Below are 18,782 nucleotides of genomic sequence, written 5' to 3' on the forward strand. Positions count from 1 at the left end.
GTTTTCATTTTCTAACGCGTGGTGAATTGTGTTTGTGTGTGTGTGTGTGTGTGTGTGTGTGTGTGTGTGTGTGTGTGTGTGTGTGTGTGTACATGTGTTGTGTTTCATTGAATGTTTCATATTGCAAATCAACATAAGCGTCATCAAGGTCTGTCTTGATAGTCTCTCAATTGGGCGCTGAGGTGCGTGCGCTTCAGGCGCGTTGCTTCGCCGATAAGATCCGCCAGCAGTGCTCGCTTTTGTGCAGCATCGCCGTTGAACTTGTCGAGTTGCTGAAACAGTCCGTCGTAGTCTGACCACCAAAAGTCACAGTCAGAATGTTCATTGAAACGAAAGAGCTCTCCCGCCCCCCCCCCAAAAAAAAAAAACAAACAAAATAACCTTACTTTTGCCTGCTTTGCGAACCTCCTTCATTGCCAACGCCTTGATTTCGGCGTAGGTTGGGCTTTTGCTGCTTGGTGTCGCGGAAGCACTGGCAACCGCCGAAGCCGACGCAGACGTTGACTGCAGCGTGGGAGACGTCGATGCGACTGTTGGCGAGAGGATTGGCTTGGAGTGGAGCGCGGACGCTATCGCCGCTGGCTTGGCAGTCGTGGATGGTCCAAACAAGGACTGGCGTGCTTTGGGTGCTTCGACAACGTTGGCGGTCAAGCTTGGTCCGGCGCTTGCTGGCGGCGAGCCACCGTCGTTGTCCGCGTCGAAAGTCCACGAAAACGACGTGTCTTCAGCCACCATGGTTGGCGAGTTTGAAGCTTGCGAGGATACCATTGGTGTCGCTGATGTGGATGGTGATGATGATGATGACGAGGAGGACGCGGAAGGCGGGGTCGAGCTTGGTGCATCGGCGACAGGGCGCAATCCCACCAAACGAGTGCGATCGCTTCCTGGCAGGGCGGGTGCAGAGGTAACGAGGGCTGGGAGACGACCAGGAGCAAAGCGAGAGCTGCTGCCTCCAAAGCGGTTTGGTTCTGACGCCGGAGCCGCCGCTGCTGCCGGGATGGGAGTTGGCGCGCTCGTCACAGGCGCATACCGCGAAGGAACCAATGGAGTAGGTTTGGTGGTGGTAGTTGTCGAGGGTGATGAATCGGGTGTTTCATCCATGGGCTCCGGCTGAGCGGAAACGGCTGGGGCTGCAGGCGGTGTGAGGGGGGCAGCTGTGACCGCCGTGCTGCCGGCGTGCGGTGCTGCTGGCGGTTGAGCTATCGGCGCGATAGGTGACGGCGAGCGAGTGGATGCCGGAGGAGTTGGGAACTGCTGCGAATCGTTGTCCAGCCGAGGTCGCACAGGCGACGGGCTGGGCGAGCGCGAAAGCCTGCGTTTCCGTGACCCGCCAATGGCCGAGTGTGGCTGACTGGGTGCGCTCTCCGAGACTGGGAATTCCTCCTGCACACGAACAACGCACAATCATCAATCCAAACTGAGCATCGTGTCTCGGTGCGACAAACAGCATCGAGCTTTGAGGCGGCGTGTTTGTTTGTTTGTTTGTTTGTTTGTTTGTTGGGGTTTTACCTTGTCGGATTTGTACGGATTACCAAACGGCGTGCCGATTGGTTTGTCTTCATCGATGATGGAGCGCAGCTCGGGCGGTCGAACTTGCTGCACGCGCACAAAGTCGCCCATATCTTTGATGGAGATGGTGTGTCGCGAGTCGGCTGGAATTCCAAAAAGAAATGCAAAGATTGCGAGAGTCAGTTTTTAACTAGCAAACGACCCCCCTCCCCGCTTCTTCCCGATACCCGCGCGCTTCTGCTTCAACAAACGAAAACCCCTCATCCTCCCTTTTTTGCCCCACCTTCCGCATCTGACAGCGCAGCATGCGCGGCAGTCGCATTGCCAACCAAGGCCCCTCGCATGGCGTCGATGCGCGCAGACAGGTCCGAGTTTGAAACAAGATACGGGGTGATGGGGGCAGTCCAAGCTTGCTTTAGCGATTGACGCTGGGCGAACGCGAGCGGAGAAGTCTGGACCAGCCAGGGCTGCATCCACTCGGCCACGCTGGTGATGGACCGAGCCGTCTCGCTGTTGGCGACGGCTTCCTGGTGCATCTGCTTTTCAATCTGCGCCACTTGCTGTTGGTACTTGGCAGCCTGCGCGATGGTGGCAATGGGCTGCGCTTGCTGTACCAAGAGGTGGTTGAGCTGCGCTTGAGCTGCACTTTGCTGCTGAGTGAGCTGCTTTCCGTATTGCTGTTGGATGTGCAAGCGCCGTTGCGCTCTCTTGGCTCGAGCCTCCTCGGACACATCCAGACTGCCGTCCTCCGTGTCGAGCGGTGAATGGAAGGGCAGCTCGAGCGCCATGGCGTCGGTGGCTTCGCGAGCTCGCCCGCCGCCGATAGCCACGAGTGAGCGCAGGGAGGGCGCCTGTTGCACTTGCAAGAGATCCTTTGCAGGCCGCGAGAGGGGCTGCGTCAGAGAGCGGTGCAGCTGCTCTTGCTGCTCCTTCACTTGATGCGATTTCGGCAGAGCCTTGTGCGCTGCAATCAGCGACAAGAAGCGGTCATAGTCGATGCGTCCATTTTGAGTGACACGCGTCACAAATCGCGACATGCCGCGCTTCGCTCCGCCGTACGGGTCGAGGCGAGGGCTGTCATGCTGCACCTTGGCTTGTCGCAGCACGGCAAAGAGCGGCGCATAATAGTAGCCAGGTACAGTGTCCAGGTATGCGTCAAAGTCATTCTTCCATTGTTGGGAAGGACGCACGTTGATGGGCGGCAGGGACGCGAGCAGATTGAGCAGCTTTGGGAAGTTGTAAGGCAGCAACACCAGAGCGAGGGTCGGACTGTCCGTTCGCGCGTCAGGGTACTCTTTGACAATGTATCCAAACGGGTGGCCAATGCCCTCGGTCGCAGCGCTTCCCTCGACGTAGACGTACCAGCAGGTGGACGCCTTGGCAGTTGTCGAGTTCCACAGATAGTTGGCAGCCGGGAAGCCAGTGTCACGGAAGACAAACTTGTCGTGCGCAATGGCGACTGAGGTGCCGGGGGTGCCAGGTGTGGCGCCAAAGGAGACCTGCAAATTGGGCACTGCGGTTGGCTGCAACGAGAAGCGAATGGTGGGATGCGCGCGACGAGGATGGATTCGCGTGGTTCCGTTGCCATCGACCCAAAAGGCTTCTGGAATTGGCCAGTAGCGGTTGGCGTTGAGGGAGAATGCCGAGCCGAGCGACGCTTCCAGTACAGGAATGTTGCCAGCCGACGGGCTCGTGACGAGAAAGACGCGCGGCGAGTACAAGATTGACGCGCGAACAGCGACCGTTGCGGTAGCAGTCACAGGACTATTGCTCGACGTCAAGTTGTTGGAGGCCGCGATGACGCGCATTGTCGCGCTCGGCTGGAACAACGGGCGCGTGGTGGTGGTGGGCTCTGTCTTCATTGGCTCGGGGCTTTCGCTTGCGGTTGTAGGGGAGACAAAGCGCTGCGGTTGGGCGGAAGGCTCCAGGTTGGCCAACAGCGGATGCAGCGGGCCGGACGTCGGGACGGGCACGCGCAGCACGGCCTTGTCATCCAGCGGGGCGAGATTGATCAGCACGCCAACCATGACCAGCTGGTCTGCCAGCACGGCCAAGACCTCCTTCATGCCCTTGACACTTGTGCAGGAAAGCGCTCGACCGCCGGTATCTTCGCAAAAGACCGAGAGAGGCGAGATGGGCCCGTTGGGGCAGAGGGCCGCACCGAGCGGCAGTCCCGACACCGGAGCGAGGTCGGCAAGGGTGCTTGGGGTTGAGCCGTGGTACATGTGAGAGAACAGTGACGGGAGACTATACGCGAGCACGCTTGGTTTCTGCGGGTGTGCGGGTGGCGTGTCATTGGTAAAGTTGGAAAGGGTGGCGCACTGCGTCGACTTGGATGGCGGGGCCCGCGAGCGAGTCAGGCCTGCGTCCTGGACGGCCATCGATGGTGAAGGCGGCCAAATGTCATTCCCACCAGCAGTCGCTGCAGAGGCACTCGTAAAACTATGAGCAGAAGAGCTGGCGCCAAGGAGTGTGGACTTTGACAGCGCGTTTGCATCGCTACAAGGACCTTCGTCCTGGGGCCCGTCCGCGCCATTTGTAGAGTCATCACCACCTGCAATAGAGATGAGCGTAGGGGGCAAAGCGGACAGCGGCTCGCTCATCTGTGAGAGTTGTGCGAGCTGCGGCTGGCCAGCGAACGGAAAGTGGGATTTTGTTCCGACCGACCAATGCGGCAGCCCTGGCACACGCAGCACAATGCTAAACACGCGCTGGTCCCATCGGTACGGGTCCAAGACAATGTCCGACGCCGAGATCAAGTTTGTCCAGAATTGGCTGAACGACGGCAGCGACAGTGTCGGGGCGGCCGAGACGCCGTTGACAATGTTCGAGCAAGGCCGCTCGCCGTCCGTGAACACAATGACCACTCCAGGCTCGATGAAGCACGGCTTGCGGCCCTCGGCGAACGCCTCCATGCAGCTGCCTGCGCCGGCGCCTTGGCTCGACGACAACGACGACGACGAAGACGACGACGACTGGCCTCCCGCGCTGCTGCTGCCAGCGGCCGATCCAGCACCACCAGCACCCGCGCCGGATCCTGATCCTGATCCTAGTCCTGATCCTGATCCTAGTCCTGATCCTGATCCTAGTCCTGATCCTGGTCCTGGTCCTGATCCCGGCCCCACTGACGATCCTCTGGGCGCGCCGACGCGGTTGACGTTGAGCAGGTCGAGCGCGAGCTTGATGCCGCCCTCGAGCGCAGTGCAGTCCGTTGCGTCGATGGCCTTGAGCTCGTCGTGGAAGGTCGCCGGGCTCTCCCGCCAGCCAATGCGCACGGCCGCCGGTCCGTCAGCGAGCGTCGTGAGCATGTACTTGTCCGTCATGCGTCCGCCAGTGCTCCTCTGACGCTCCTGCCCCCCCCCCCGCCCCGCGCGCAATGCATTCAGATCATTCAAAATCGTTCGTTTCATTGAGTATCAACAAGTCATTTTTCAATCCTGGGTGGTTGAAGCAGAGCAAGATCATTGGAGAAAGAAGGAAAAAAACAAAGGAGGGGCGGGCGCCAAAGCTGCTCAGACAAGCAGAGTACAAACACAAATAAAAAATAAAAAAAGGTCGTTCAATCTCAGACAAAACAAAAAAAAAAAAAAAAGGACACCGATCTTCACTTTCTCTCTCTCTCTCTCTCCATTCACTCTACTCTGCTCTACTCCACTCAGCTTCTATGCTCTGACTCTACTCTGCTCTACTCGACTCGCTCCGTCCATCTGACAATGGATCGCTCAATCACTCGCTCGCTCACCTTGATAAAGTGCTCAATGCCGAGCTTGGCAATGTCCATGAGCGACATGCCGTTGCCGACGCGCTGGTTCATGGACGCGCTCGTGTCCAGCACAAACACCACATTCATTCGTAAGCCAAAGCAGCAATGTTCTGTAATGCAGCGTATGAATCTATGCGAGGTTGAGTGTGTGTGTTTGAGTGTGTTTGAGTGTGTTTGTGAATAGAATAGAATAAGACGACTGAGCACTCGCTGAACTAACTCAGCATCCATGTTGAGACATCTACTTTGCTTGATTCGATCTACCAGTATTCAACACAATGCTACGCAATAATACAGTGCACACACAATGCTACACACACAGCACAGCACTTTTGATGCTCAGAGTCGAATTTCAGCCATTCTTCCTGGTTCTCGACAAATATCGTTGTCCACAGAGCAGCTTGTTGCCGATGGCCATCTTCATCAATCATTGTCCTTCACTTTGAGATCTCCGTCTCAGTATCTTTGATCTCTTTTATCCTGATCTCAGTCTCTCTGATTTTCAATACTCAATCCAACCATGCCATCCGACGCATCGCCGTCTCTCGCTTCTTCTTCTTCCACTGCGGCTGTCGTCGTCGGCGTCGTTGTGACTGGCGATCGCGTGCTTCTGAGCTCGGCCGCTGAGCCAGTCCGCGCGGCCATCGTTGTCGACGTCGCGAGCGGCACCGTTGCCCGCATCCACACGGACGACGCAGCCATCGACGCAGCAGTCCAGCAAGCCACTCAGGTCAGAGAAAATAAATACAAACTGAAGAAACACACAATAGAAACAGCAATGATGATGATGATGATGATGGCAGAGCAGACATGGTATCATCATCATCATCACGATCAGCATTGGAATACATGCAAGTGCCGACCGATTCCTTGACACTGCCACTGCGCCACTCGCGTTGACCAAGACGAACTGCAGACATGCATGCAAGAGTCATCCGTGTGAAACGCAGTCCGATACGCAATCATCAGAGAGGGCTGTTTCCCCACTCAAAAGCATATTCAAAGTGCTGGTGTGATGGACGTAGCACTGTAGCACTGTAGCACTGGGTATCTGCGCCAAGCAAGTGTGATCAAAACCACGACAGACATTTTCATGCAACACACTTCATCCAGATGAAACGCAGTCCGATACGCAACGACCGGAAATATCCTCGCAACCATCCCCAATGTTCAATGTTGCATTTCAAACTCAAACCCCAGTCGCACCCGCTCCCTCACTCACATCTCTGAATAATCGCATCTCAACACGAAATGCTTTGCTTCTTAGGTTATTGAAGGTGGCAGCAATCTGATCTTGCCGGGCGTCGTCGACTGTCATGTCCACATCAACGAGCCAGGCCGCACCGATTGGGAAGGGTTTGACACTGCTACCCGCGCTGCTGCCGCTGGCGGTGTGACGACCGTTGTCGACATGCCTCTGTAAGTGAACATGAAGAACGAGTCGATATCATCGATGATGATTCTTGTCCGTGATTGTCCGTTTGATTTTTTTTTTTTTGGACGAATGGTTCTGTTTTTTTTTTTGTTTTTTTTTTTGTGGATGCTCCACGCAGCAACTCAATCCCGCCGACCACCACCGTGGACAACTTGAACATCAAGACGACGGCCGCTCAGCCCCAGTGCTGGGTGGATGTTGGCTTCTGGGGTGGCGTTGTCCCCGGCAATGCTGTAAAACAAGCCAAAAAAAAAAATCCTCAAGTTGTGAAAAGCCCGTTTTCGACATTGGTTTTCTCACGTCGTGTTTGACACCTTCTACCATTCTGATCAATAGCCATCTTTGCAACCCCTGCTCCAAGCTGGCGTCAGGGGCTTCAAGTGCTTCTTGATCAACAGCGGCGTGGAAGAGTTCCCTCACGTTACTCGAATGGTTGGAAAAACAAGTTTTTTTTTGATGCCAGCTTGTTGCCCCTCACTTGAGATGTGAGACAATCATACTCACCCACTGACTTGAAAAATACACAAATACACAGGACTTGGACAGCGCGATGGCGGCTCTGCAAGGCACCGGCGGTGTTTTGCTCTTCCACGCCGAGGTTGAGCCTTGCAACTCTGTCTTGAACGGCCAGAACAGCAGCGGCACGCATCAACATGACGTGACCAAGTACGACACCTTCCTGAATTCCCGCCCCAAGGCGATGGAGAACGAGGCCATCGAGTTGGTCATTTCTCTCTGCCGCCAGTACCGCGTTCGTTGCCACATTGTGCATCTCAGCTCAGCCGAGGCTCTTCCTGCCATTGCGAGTGCCAAGGTATGCATGCGCACATTGAGCCGGGTTTCGATGGCGAGCCAATGTGTGTGTAATGTGTGTGTGTGTGTGGCCGTTATTTGCCAGTTCTCACAACTCTCAACTCTTGCACGCTCTCGACACTCAGGCTGAAAACTTGCCACTCACGGTGGAAACGTGCCACCATTATCTCTTCCACAAGGCCGAGTCCATCCCGGACAAGGCGACGCACTTCAAGTGCTGCCCGCCGATTCGCGACTCGGCCAACCGCGAGCGACTCTGGGATGCGGTTCGCGACGGGACCATTGACATTGTCGTGTCCGACCACTCGCCGTGCACGCCAAACCTCAAGCTCCTCGAAAACGGCGACTTTATGCAAGCCTGGGGCGGCATCTCGTCGCTGCAGTTTGGTCTGTCCATCATGTGGACCGAGGCTTTCAACCACGGCTTGACTCTGCGCCAGGCAAGTGCAGTGGGGGTGCTTTTGTTTTGAAAGAAGAAGGTGAGCTTTGTAGAGCTCAATAACGACATTGGTGTTGAATGACACAGATTGTCGGTCTGATGTGCGAGCGCACCGCGCAGCTGGCGTCCCTGGCTCACCGTAAAGGGCGAATTCAAGAGGGCTACGATGCCGACTTTGTCATCTGGGATGATACTGCCGAGCTGAAGGTGCGTGGGTGATTTTTTTCGAAAAAAAAAATACGTAGAGATGGCGGTATTAACGTTTTGTGTTTGTCCTGGTCCCAACCCAACATCCAGATCACCACCGATATGATCCAGCACAAGAACAAGGTCACGCCTTACGCCGATCTGACGCTGCGAGGTGTCGCGTGCAAGACGATCGTGCGCGGCCAGGTGGTGTACGAGCATGCTGCTGGCACGACTCCGTTTGCCAACACCAAGCCCGTTGGCAAGCTGCTTCTCGAGCCGCTTTCCCGCCTGTCTGAAAAGCGCATTGCCGACGAGTCCAGCGAGGGCGATGCCAAGCGCGTTTGCTAAGAAGATGTCGTTTTCTTCTCCATCCAACGATTTTCGTTTCGATTTCCCGCTTTTTCCCCTTTGTTGTCTGAACTTGTGCCAATGCAATATGATTTTGTCTTTTCTTTTTCTTTTTTTTGGGGGAATGTTCATCATTTCGTTTTGTTCAGTTTTCTTTTTTCTTCTTTTTCTGAGCGTCGCAGCGTACTAACAAATGAAGATCAGCGAAGACTTGATCAATGCGTCTGCACAGTTTGTGAATCCGCTCAAGGACCGCGAGCTGGACATGCGCCGTACGTCATGAGCCAATGGGGCATGAGCCAAGGGGGGGGGGGCGCACGAGTGAGAGTGTGCGAGGCGACAAGAGAGAGCGAGAGAGAGAGAGAGAGAGAGTGAGTGTGTGAGGACGGTGCAGAAGGCGCCTGGTGCGGATCTGCTCCTGGGGCTGGATGGAGGCTGAGAAGTGTGAGAGTGTGAAGAGTGAAGAGTGAGTGAGTGAGTAGCGAGAGTGAGTAGCGAGAGTGAATGAGAGTGATTGAATGGCAATGCTTCAATGCTGCGATCGCTACTTTGATCTCGCTCTCTCTCTCTCTCTCTCTCTCGCTCGCTCTCTCTCTCTCTCTCTGCTTCTGCTTCTTGTCGTCATTTCACTGTGTTCGTTCTGATCTTCACTCACTCACTGCTTTTTGTTGTGTGCTTTTGCAGGAAACGCAATCGAAATCATTGAAAACCTCGGAACGACAAACGTACGTTGATCATCAGCTCAATTCAACCATCATGCTCGAGTGAACACGCTGGACATGGCAGATCAAAAGCGAGCGATTGGAAGCCGAGGTGCATTCGGGTGGTTGGGTGGTGCTGGCGTCTGAATCCATGGGATTTCACACTTTGCGCGAATCCCGTGCAGATTCGCGCCTCGCCCACCAAAAGCAAAGAAGCACGCGTGTCGTTGTATGACGTGCGTAAAAGGCGATTGGGAGGGAAGGACCGAATCGCAGCGGGGGACAGAGTTGCGTCGATCAGCCGACACAAAGTCAAATGTTTCGAAATCTCACCACCTTCCCACCACAGCATCAGCGCCGTCCCACACTGCGTCAAGGTTGCGCTCGTGACTCACGCAAAACAATCATTGCATCACAAACAGGACCAATTTGATACGATCGACTTGTCAGACAACCTCATTCGCAAGATTGACGGCTTTCCGCAGTTTAAACGGCTGAAGACGCTCTTGCTGAACAACAATCGCGTCAGGTGAGGAGTTTTTTTTTTTTTGGGGGGCGGGGCGGGTTGGTGGTGGTTTTTGGGGTGTGTGTCGAGTCCTTGTCCATGGCTTCCATCAACTCACCAAGTATGGCTCTTCTTGATGCAGCAAAATCGCTTCCGATTTGCACCAGAGCTTGCCAAACTTGGAAGAGTTGGCCCTGATCGGCAACAGCTTGCAAGAGCTTGGCGATATTGAACCGTTGAAATTCTTCCCAAAGCTCCGACGACTAGTTTTGTTGCAGTATGTCCTTTTGCTTCTGCTTCTTTTCCAACTTCAACCAATCACGCCATCTCACCTTGTTCCCGTCGCTTTGCCAGAAACAACATTACAACCTCATCACCACAGTACCGATCCTACGTGATTTACAAATTGCCACAATTGACCGTGTTGGACTTTCAAAAGATCAAAAAGAAGGTACGTTTGTCATACTATTCATTCCAAGCTTTTCAAGCACTCGATGCCTTTTTCTAACCCCGTGTTTTGTCCTCATTCTTTTTGTTCGGCACTATCAGGAGCGCGAAGTGGCAGCAAAAGCGTTCGCTGGCGACAAGGGCAAGAGCTTTGAAGCGCAGCATGTTAAGACGAGCAAAACATTCGTTCCTGGCGAGATGGATTCGCGAAGTGAATACGGCGGGGGTGTCATGCGAACGGAGGAGCAAAAGCAAGCAATTCAGGTACGAGTCTAGTTTTTGTTTTGTTTTGCTTCTTTGTGAAAAGTTACCAGAGACAACTCACGATGTCCTCGTTTTTTTTTTTTTTTTCGTTTGTTTCGTTGACAGCACGCTGTCGCCAACGCTCAATCACTCGAAGAGGTGCAGCGATTGGAGGCTCTCCTATTGGCTGGCCAAGTACCAAATCCTGGCGAGTCGGTGCAACAATGGATTGCGCGAGCGACCGGCCGATCGCTACCGACCGAGGGCGGGCAAGTCGTCGAGCACGACGACGATTAACAAGTTGATTCCCGTCGAGCTTGTCCACCGACCTGTCTGTTGGTTTTCCTATCCTTTCTGGTGATGTTTCAGTCGCTTTTCTTTTCGCCTGGCTGTGTTTGTTCCCAATGAATGTTCGTTTGTTGAAGCACAATCGTTTTTGTTTTTCTTCTCGCATCCATCCAGTCCATCCATCCTATCCATTCTCCATTTGTTTTTTTTTTCCCCCCTTCAATCTCAAATCAATCCCAGTCCTCGTTTCTTTTGTTTCCACTTCCTTAACAAAATGAGCACCGCTTCGGACAAGTCGTCTGGCTTCAACTGGCGCCCGTTCGTTTACGGCGGCCTCGCTTCCATGACTGCCGAGATCTGTAACTCCCTTAACCCCTCGTCTTCATCCTACTTCTTCTTCGTCTTCTTCTTCTTCTTCTTCTCCCCCTTTTGATGGTGTGTTTGCATGATCACGACTACTGTCAAACCGTCTCACCTGGACTTGATGCTCTGCGGCTTCAGTCACGTTCCCGATCGACACGACCAAGACGCGCCTGCAGCTCCAAGGCCAGCAAGCAGCTGCAGCCTCAGCCTCAGCCTCAGCAGCCTCGCAGCAGGCAGTCGCAGGCGCAACGCGGTACCGCGGCATGCTCCACTGCGGTTACACGATCGCCAAGGACGAAGGCCTGCTCCGGCTGTACCGCGGGTGAGTGCCGCTGCGCTCTCTCGCTCTCTGACAATGGACTCGCTTGGCGTTTGCTGCCCGTTTGCTCTGCTTCTTGGATGGACGGAGATTGAGCATCCATCCAAAAAACGAGCGCAGATTGCAAACCAAACAACGGTTCGTTCGTTTCGTTCGTTTCGTTCGTTCGCTTTGGTCGATCGCTTTTGGGCTCGATTCTGAACATACTCAGCATCCCCAAAAAGCTCTCCGAGTTGCATCACGGCACTAGAATCAGACATGCGATGCAATTGCATGGTCGCTTGGAAAACGAACTGCAAAACAACCAAAAAGACACCACGTCGCGACCTCTCACTTTTTTTTTTTGGCTCTTGTTGTTTGGGTTGATCAGAATCAAGCCAGCACTGTTGCGTCAAGCCACGTATGGCACAATCAAAATCGGCGTGTATCAGTCACTCAAGAAGGCCGTCGTGAGCGATCCCAAAGGTACGGATGACAGGATTTGCCCTGTTTTCGTTCTCAACACACTGATCGAATGAGGAATTGCTTCTGGCAGACGAGTCCATCCTGGTGAACATGGGCTGCGGCGTGATTGCTGGTGCCTTCTCATCGTCGTTGGCGACTCCCACGGATGTGTTGAAGGTTGGTGAAAGAGGACAACTCGAACCAGCATCGTGTGAGCTGGACGAGCTTGTTCCCAAAATCTGGTTCTTCTCTGGTTTTGCATGATAGGTGCGAATGCAAGCCCAAAGTTCTCGACCGCCCTACCGTGGCCTTGTGCATGCCTTTTCGACCATTTTCAAGGAGGAGGGCGTTGTTGGTCTTTGGCGTGTAAGTGGTTTTTTTGTTCCGCCTGCAAACAGCAATCATGCATCAAAAGCTTGCTCTCTCTCTCTCGCTCATCTCGTCGCTCGTCCGTCGGCCCCTTGCATTGGTTGTACCTCAGGGTGTCATTCCAACTGCTCAACGAGCTGCTGTTATTACCTGTGTCGAGCTTCCCGTGTATGATGCAGCCAAAAAGGGGCTTATTCGAAGCGGCCATATGCAAGACAACATTTACTGCCACTTTGCGTTAGTGACTGTGTTGCAGCGTTTTCATTTTGGTGGCTTCTGGTGTTGAATCCCGCACCGAATCGTTACTCGGTGTGCGCGTGTGTGAATGCTCATCAACACGTTTCTGCCTTGTGTTTTTGGCTGACAGAGCGAGCTTCATCGCGGGATTTGCTGGGTCGGTTGCCTCCAACCCCATCGATGTTGTCAAGGTCAGTGTTGCTGCCTTTGTGTATGACGGAGTGCGCTTTTCATTCTCGGACGCCCACACATCTGACAAACTCCTCTGAAAACTGCTTTGAAAACTCCGTGTGCGTCTGTTCAATACGATTTTAGACGCGGCTGATGATGCAGTCAACTGGAACGCAACTGTACTCGGGTGCGCTCGATTGCGTCCGAAAGGTCAGTCGTCGTCAACATGTGGATCGATCGCAGCAGCTTTGACCCAACTTGCGCTGACTCGAACTTCGTACAGACTGTCCAACGCGAAGGCGTTTTTGCGCTGTACAAGGGCTTCATTCCCGGCTACCTGCGATTGGGGCCCTGGAACATTGTGGTATGCCGATTTGACGAGCTTTTTGGGGCATCTCTGAACTTATCTCACCATTCGCTTGTTTGTTGTACCCTTCTAGTTCTTTTTGACGTACGAGCAACTCAAGAAGCTCGATGTTTGAGCAGTTCGACAATTTCACTGGTCAGCAGCAGCTCAGGCTCCAAGAATGAAACAAACCACTTGCACACGAGCACATCATTCAAATTTAAAAACCAATGTATTAAGAATAGCGTTACAGCGGAGCGACAAATGAAGAGGTGGGTATAAAAAAACAATAGTCAAAGAAACTCTAACAAAGAAGCGAGGGTGCGGAGGCGGGCGAAAGTACGGGGGGGGGGGAAAAAAGTAAGCGAAAGTTTGATTTTTTTTTTAAGCAATAAACAAGAACAGCCATGGGCAAAGCCAAGCTGTCATGGTTGAAGTGGAGGCGGTCAGCACCCGCAACCGAAAGTGTCATTGTAGTTGGCGAAGCGAGGTGAAGGTAGGGATTTCCAAAGAAAGCGGCTGCCCAAAACCCAAGCCAAACGGGAAGCCGACACCCTCAACAACGAACGCCCTCAGAGCAAGCGAACAGTGACTGGAAGACTGGCCACGGAGTGGTAGCCAGGACCGCGGTACAGGTTACGAACAGCGGTTGCCGGGAGATGGCTGACGCGTTGCGCAAGATCAGCCAGCAAAATGACAAACGGCATGAGGGTGGTTGCCGAGTAGCCAGTCACGCGTTGGTGCAAATCCGACCACAATGGCTCGTCTCCGTCCGGCAGACACGACATGCGCGCCAACAGCAACGCGGACGCGCTCAACATCGAAGGGCGCACCGGGACGAACGAGTACGAGACGGAGGCCAAGTCGCAAAAGTAGCGCGCTTGGTAGAGAATGCGCTGGTCAACCGCTTCGAGCGAGGTGCCGCTGATAAACTTCATCAGTGAGAGGAAGGTTGTGGGAACATTGAGGCGGAAGCGCACATTGTCCAGGACCATCAGTTCCATGTGCAGGAGATGCTCTTGCTGGAATTGGCCGTCGCACATGTACAGCCAGTCGCTAATGACCGGAATGACAGTTTCTTCGTGCTTGGCTGCAACAAACATGGCAGTCAGGCCCACGAGCTGCAGCGTGTCGCGTGCCGTGTCGACGAGCTCGAGGAAGCGATCGAGAATGTTGACTGCCAGATAGAATGTCTCGTTGCTGAGGTGCAGCTCGAGACGCACTTCCAACATCCAATCGACGAGGATGGCGCGCATGCGCGGACTAATTTCGGGCTGACCCTCCATGAAGTCCTGGATGACCGTGAAATCGGCCTCCGCCTGGCGCATGGTGTACATTAGCTCGCGGGAATACTCGCGGCCAGTGAAAAAGTTGTCGGCACTGAGCCCCTCTTGCTCCATTGGGCGCAGTAGATTTTCAGGATCCGAGTTGATGTTGCTCGCATCGTTGTTGTTGGCATCGTGCCGAGCAGCCAACCCCCACAAGTCTTCAAACGAAGCAAGCAGCGGAAGGGCGGCATCTTCTGCCTGCACAACAAGCGTGTCCACCTCCCGACGCATGCGGCATTGATACTCGTCCACCACATGCGGTGGAGCGAATGGGAGAATCTCTGGCAGCGGGAGCATGTTGGAGGAGAGGTACTGCTCCAGCGAAGGTGTTTGCCTGGTTGGTGGGCTCGGGTTGGCGGCGGTGGGCGTAGGGCGGCGAACTTGTGGATGCGCAAGCGGAGGAGTGCGAGGCTCGCCATTCTGGGGCTCTGCAGAGAAATTCGAGACCGGCGATGGTGGGTCTACTTGCGCTGATAGTGGGGTAAGGACATTGTCGTCGGCGGGGTCGACCGCGTGGGCCGTGGCGAGTGGCAGCAGCAGCTGCTGCTGCTGCTCGTGCCGCGAGGCAGCCGTCGTCAGATCTGAATCCTTCTTGACCGCGCGAGTTGCTGTTGGGACAGCCACCTGCTGGGGAAGCGTACTGTTGCTGCTGGAGCTTGCCACACACGCCTGGGCAGCAGCGGCGGCAGCAGCAGCAGCAGTCGCAGCAGCCAGAGCAGGCGCTAGGATGGCGGTAGGTGCGCACGCGATTGGCTGAAAGTGGACAGCGTCTTGCAGATTTGCCGTCATCATCATCATGGCTGGAGCGGGCGAACTGGGGATGGACGAAGACGAGGAGTCTTGCTCGGACTTTGGTTGCAGCCACTGGTGGGGTTCTGAGCTTGCCGTTGGGGATTGTTGCTGGTGCGCCTGGAGTGCAGCAGCCGCGGCAGTGTGCAATCGCGGTGGGGGCAACGAGCCAGGTGTTAGCGCGTTGCTCCCTGCGCAGTTGTTATTGGACGATCGCACCGGGGTGATTCCAGATGCTGCAGCGGATGCCACAAATTTGGTTTCTCGGGACTGTCAAGGGAGAGAGAAAGAGAGGGAGGGAGGGAGAGCGAATTGAAAAAAAAAAAAAAAAAAAAAAAGAAGAAGAAAAAACAAGGCGCGAAAAAGCCAAGAGTGAGCACAACTAGAGAACTAGCAAGAGCCTGACGCATGCAAGCCAGACAAGACATTGACAAAGTGGGAGGGAGAGTGAGAGCAGCAGGATTGTGATGCGCTTGGATGAGTCAAACGCCACAATGCTCTTTCACTTGTTCATCTGGCTCTCGTCCTGCGTCACCTCCTTGTCGTGTTGTGTGTGGATGGTGACAATGTGATTTACGGGAGGTGTCGCTCTGGAAGTGTTGGGGGGGGGTGGGTTTGCCATGGCGATCGATGGCAAATCGCACGTTCTTGGTCGTGATCACCGCAGTGGATTGCTGCACAAATCCCAGCAGCGAGATGCATTCTGAAACTGCACAGCGATGATGGTTTGGCGTTGGTGGTGGTTTGCGTCATTGCGACACCTTCCTCTACTCGTGCAAGGGCTAGGCTAGACACACGTTAAGCGAGGTGGGGCTAGATGAACGCTAGCGTTGGTCTCTAGCGTTGTTAGGCTGTTGCCTAGTTTTGTGTCTAGCTTTTGCAGACCGAAAAGTTTTTTTTTTTTTTTTGTTTGTTTGGTGCTTCTCCCCAGTGATCACCATGACGCTACCCTTCATTCCTACCATTCCACAGACGGGAGAAGGGCAAAAGTCTAGACAAACAAAACGGGGGGGGGCGGTTGAAGGAGCAGGAAACTCCATCCACGAAATCAGAATGAAACCCAAAATGTTCAGCCAGTGGTTGATCTTGTTTCATGGCTTTTAAAATTGAAAGCGCCGAGTCAAACAAGCAAGGATGACAAAGAGGGTGAAGCACAGGGAGATGCGGATGGAGGGAAAACCCAGAGAGGCAGAGACAGAGCGCGAACTGAGAGAGGGAGGGTGTGAAATTATTCCAAATTAATCCAAAACATGGCAGCAAGCCTTTGTTTTTTTCCTTTTTTTTTTTTTTCGCGCACAGCAAAAGAATGCGGGTGACGGATGCGCTTGCCAGCTCAGCACACTCACTCGTAAACGGTCTAAACCCACGTAAAACTGACTCGACACAGCAAGCGTTCACCAGCTGGTGATTTTTGTGGAAAACAAACGAAAAACAAACGAACAACAATAGATGTGTGCTCCCTGAAGTCCTGATAACGGAATTTCAGAAGGGCAGATTGTGTGCGTAGGTAACGCATCGACCATCATCAACGACGAGACCAACAGATGGACTGCTTCCACAGACCCCAAGACATGCACCCCCCACACGTCACCATCAGCAAAGGGGAAAAAAAAAAAAGAAGAAAAAAGACAAAAAAAAAAAAAAAACGCGACCAAAACGAGTCATGGCGGAAAAAACAACCCATTATGGATGAACAAAACCCCCACGCTTGAGCAGAAGAAAGCAAATCCAGCAGAATCGCAATCAAAGACAGGAGCGAAAGCTGCAATGCCCTGATTCCCGATTGGGTGGCGCAGTGCGAACAAGACCCAACAAACGAAGAAAAAAAAAAAAAAAGACAAGAAATTGGGACAACCACACCCCATCAGACAAAGCGCATGAATCGCTGGTTGGTAGCGAGGTAGTGCGCACAGGCGCATGCTAGAGTGGTACATCAAGACCTCCCTGCAGTTCATCCGAAAACGCATCGCTCGAAGAGCAAGCGGTTGACCAGAGAAACGGCAAAACGAAAGCGACAGGAACAAAAACGAAAAGAAAAACCCGAAAAAAAAAAAAAAACAAGCGTGGAAAAATCAGGCAAACAAAAAAATGGCTTTCGTCAGAGGGCATCTTTTGAGCGCGGATTGCGGCGATCGGTTTGGCGATGGAGCGCTGCGACCAGTGGCAGTCGACGCACGCAAGATCTCGCTACACGGCAGCGTCGGAGGATGGCAGCACGGTCTAGTGCAACGGCCGCAATCGCCACATTTCGCAGCGAGTCGCGGCTCTGAATTGCGAGAATGCTTTTCTCTTTCCCCCTTTTTTAATTGATTTGGCTGAAATTGTACGAAATTCGAAAATTGTTGTTGCGTCACAATCACACAGACGAGCGTACGATGGAAAAAGCAGGTTGGGATGATGAGGATGCACAGAACGGCGAGTTTGCATCAAGAGCGAGGTAGCGAACAAGAGAGAGAGCGAGAGAGAGAGAGAGAGAGCGAGCGAATTTTGCAGATGCTTTTCGATGCCTTACCGCGGAAAGGTCGTCATCGGATGGTGCGCGCTTCAGGCCACGGCCAGCAGCGTCGGCTGCGGGTCGGTGACTAGAAGAGCCACTGAGTGGAGTGCAGGGTGGAGTGGTGGCATCCTGCGGCATGGCAGCGAAAAAGGGGAGGAGAAGAAGAGGGGGGACGCGTGGAGTGGCAGAGCGATCACAAGAAGCGAGAAACGAGAAGAGCGAGAAACACACAGAAGAGCGAGAGAGAGCGAAAGAGAGAGACAACAGAGAAGGAACACTGAATGTCCACAAAGTAAAACAAAGCACGAAACAACGAGAAAGCGAACAGCAAGACAAGCAAAGAAGGGACAAGGGGAATAGAAAACAAAAAAAAAAAAAAAAAAAAAATGAATGCGACCGAATGAGGAAAATGAAACAAAAATACAATAAAATAAAAATACAAACAATAAAGCAATCCAACGAGGCTTGCTGTGAGCGCCGAGAAAGCCACAGAGAAACAACACGAAGGAAGGAAGGGATCTAGAAAGAAGCGAAATCAGCAGCAGCAGCGGCAGAAATCCATCAGCCAGCAGTTGAACGATGCGAACAACGGTAGGAGTCACAAAAACTCAACAAAATCATTGGCTTAAAATGCCTTCTTGTTTCGTGCCGTCGTTGGAGGGGTGCCGCAGGGGCCTCAACGCGCGCACCGCCGGGGACTGGCAAGCCAGGCGTTTCACTGCGCCAACTAGGCAAGCAGACGCTCTGGCATGGGGGCGCTCGCCGGCAGCCAGAAGTGACAGCCCACAGCCGCAGCCAGCAACAGCCGCAGAGTCGGATATGAAACAGCAAGAATATTAAAAAAAAATAATAAAAATAAAAATACGTGGTTGCGCGGTTTTTGTTTGTAATGTTCAAACGCGTTTCCCCTCTGCCAGCAAGCACGCCTGACATTGACATGGACGAATAGCACGCAGCCACGGCCACCCAGCAGGCACAGATATGCAGCAGCATATTCTCGAACAATGGAATAAAAAACAAAAAAATTCGGCGCCAATGCGCGGTTTTTTTTTATTTTATTATTTATTTTATTTTTTTCGATTTGTTTATGTTTTGTTTTTTTCCCCCTCTTCCCGCAGCCCGCAATCTCCGCTGTGCTAACGAACGGCTGATGCTGAAACGCGTCCAGCCTGTGATGCGCCAGTGTGCGGAGGACGTGGAAGCGTGACTGGCGATGGGGATTGTGCATGCAGTGTCCCG

At 53.5% G+C, this 18,782-nt stretch overlaps 5 protein-coding genes across 5 annotated transcripts; 3 read left to right on the plus strand and 2 right to left on the minus strand.

The window, feature by feature from the left end:
• Nucleotides 1-88: 88 nt before the first annotated feature.
• Nucleotides 89-5,468, minus strand: CAOG_08485 (hypothetical protein). Its single transcript, XM_011271765.1, has 5 exons — nucleotides 5,252-5,468; nucleotides 1,793-4,859; nucleotides 1,510-1,652; nucleotides 387-1,383; nucleotides 89-292 (listed from the first exon to the last, which is right to left on the minus strand). Exons 1-5 carry the CDS (start codon nucleotides 5,357-5,359, stop codon nucleotides 144-146), a joined length of 4,464 nt encoding a protein of 1,487 aa, XP_011270067.1. The 5' UTR covers nucleotides 5,360-5,468; the 3' UTR covers nucleotides 89-143.
• Nucleotides 5,469-5,768: 300 nt separating this feature from the next.
• Nucleotides 5,769-8,595, plus strand: CAOG_01196 (allantoinase). The gene is made up of 8 exons (XM_004349643.2): nucleotides 5,769-6,002; nucleotides 6,540-6,691; nucleotides 6,826-6,940; nucleotides 7,044-7,139; nucleotides 7,243-7,521; nucleotides 7,646-7,960; nucleotides 8,047-8,166; nucleotides 8,257-8,595. Exons 1-8 carry the CDS (start codon nucleotides 5,793-5,795, stop codon nucleotides 8,494-8,496), a joined length of 1,527 nt encoding a protein of 508 aa, XP_004349693.2. The 5' UTR covers nucleotides 5,769-5,792; the 3' UTR covers nucleotides 8,497-8,595.
• A 68-nt stretch (nucleotides 8,596-8,663) lies between these two features.
• CAOG_01197 (small nuclear ribonucleoprotein polypeptide A') lies at nucleotides 8,664-10,842 on the plus strand. Its single transcript, XM_004349644.2, has 7 exons — nucleotides 8,664-8,768; nucleotides 9,181-9,221; nucleotides 9,620-9,726; nucleotides 9,845-9,979; nucleotides 10,057-10,153; nucleotides 10,252-10,413; nucleotides 10,519-10,842. Exons 1-7 carry the CDS (start codon nucleotides 8,690-8,692, stop codon nucleotides 10,687-10,689), a joined length of 792 nt encoding a protein of 263 aa, XP_004349694.1. The 5' UTR covers nucleotides 8,664-8,689; the 3' UTR covers nucleotides 10,690-10,842.
• An 87-nt stretch (nucleotides 10,843-10,929) lies between these two features.
• On the plus strand, nucleotides 10,930-13,188 carry CAOG_01198 (solute carrier family 25). The gene is made up of 10 exons (XM_004349645.2): nucleotides 10,930-11,039; nucleotides 11,182-11,365; nucleotides 11,733-11,827; nucleotides 11,898-11,983; nucleotides 12,074-12,172; nucleotides 12,288-12,412; nucleotides 12,543-12,603; nucleotides 12,728-12,793; nucleotides 12,867-12,947; nucleotides 13,024-13,188. The coding sequence occupies exons 1-10, from the start codon at nucleotides 10,955-10,957 to the stop codon at nucleotides 13,063-13,065; spliced, it is 924 nt and encodes a 307-aa protein (XP_004349695.1). The 5' UTR covers nucleotides 10,930-10,954; the 3' UTR covers nucleotides 13,066-13,188.
• On the minus strand, nucleotides 13,150-17,896 carry CAOG_01199 (hypothetical protein). The gene is made up of 2 exons (XM_004349646.2): nucleotides 17,559-17,896; nucleotides 13,150-15,316 (listed from the first exon to the last, which is right to left on the minus strand). Exons 1-2 carry the CDS (start codon nucleotides 17,679-17,681, stop codon nucleotides 13,502-13,504), a joined length of 1,938 nt encoding a protein of 645 aa, XP_004349696.2. The 5' UTR covers nucleotides 17,682-17,896; the 3' UTR covers nucleotides 13,150-13,501.
• Nucleotides 17,897-18,782: the final 886 nt, after the last annotated feature.

The sequence above is a fragment of the Capsaspora owczarzaki genome (assembly GCF_000151315.2).
Source record: "Capsaspora owczarzaki ATCC 30864 unplaced genomic scaffold supercont2.2, whole genome shotgun sequence".
NCBI classification, from domain to species: Eukaryota; class Filasterea; order Ministeriida; family Capsasporidae; genus Capsaspora; species Capsaspora owczarzaki.

What these genes read in the sequence shown, in the direction of transcription:
- CAOG_08485 (XM_011271765.1), bottom strand. Translation starts at nt 5,359, where the DNA reads ATGAATGTGGTGTTTGTGCTGGACACGAGCGCGTCCATGAACCAGCGC. An exon ending in GCATTGAGCACTTTATCAAG is followed by an intron (nt 4,860 to 5,251) that starts GTGAGCGAGCGA and finishes GGGGGGGGGCAG; the next exon opens with GAGCGTCAGAGGAGCACTGG. An exon ending in TGCGCTGTCAGATGCGGAAG is followed by an intron (nt 1,653 to 1,792) that starts GTGGGGCAAAAA and finishes TTGGAATTCCAG; the next exon opens with CCGACTCGCGACACACCATC.
- CAOG_01196 (XM_004349643.2), top strand. Translation starts at nt 5,793, where the DNA reads ATGCCATCCGACGCATCGCCGTCTCTCGCTTCTTCTTCTTCCACTGCG. An exon ending in CAGTCCAGCAAGCCACTCAG is followed by an intron (nt 6,003 to 6,539) that starts GTCAGAGAAAAT and finishes TTTGCTTCTTAG; the next exon opens with GTTATTGAAGGTGGCAGCAA. An exon ending in ATGATACTGCCGAGCTGAAG is followed by an intron (nt 8,167 to 8,256) that starts GTGCGTGGGTGA and finishes CCCAACATCCAG; the next exon opens with ATCACCACCGATATGATCCA.
- CAOG_01197 (XM_004349644.2), top strand. Translation starts at nt 8,690, where the DNA reads ATGAAGATCAGCGAAGACTTGATCAATGCGTCTGCACAGTTTGTGAAT. An exon ending in AAAACCTCGGAACGACAAAC is followed by an intron (nt 9,222 to 9,619) that starts GTACGTTGATCA and finishes CATCACAAACAG; the next exon opens with GACCAATTTGATACGATCGA. An exon ending in AGCAAAAGCAAGCAATTCAG is followed by an intron (nt 10,414 to 10,518) that starts GTACGAGTCTAG and finishes TTTCGTTGACAG; the next exon opens with CACGCTGTCGCCAACGCTCA.
- CAOG_01198 (XM_004349645.2), top strand. Translation starts at nt 10,955, where the DNA reads ATGAGCACCGCTTCGGACAAGTCGTCTGGCTTCAACTGGCGCCCGTTC. An exon ending in TTCCATGACTGCCGAGATCT is followed by an intron (nt 11,040 to 11,181) that starts GTAACTCCCTTA and finishes CTGCGGCTTCAG; the next exon opens with TCACGTTCCCGATCGACACG. An exon ending in TGGGGCCCTGGAACATTGTG is followed by an intron (nt 12,948 to 13,023) that starts GTATGCCGATTT and finishes GTACCCTTCTAG; the next exon opens with TTCTTTTTGACGTACGAGCA.
- CAOG_01199 (XM_004349646.2), bottom strand. Translation starts at nt 17,681, where the DNA reads ATGCCGCAGGATGCCACCACTCCACCCTGCACTCCACTCAGTGGCTCT. An exon ending in CCGATGACGACCTTTCCGCG is followed by an intron (nt 15,317 to 17,558) that starts GTAAGGCATCGA and finishes CTCCCTTGACAG; the next exon opens with TCCCGAGAAACCAAATTTGT.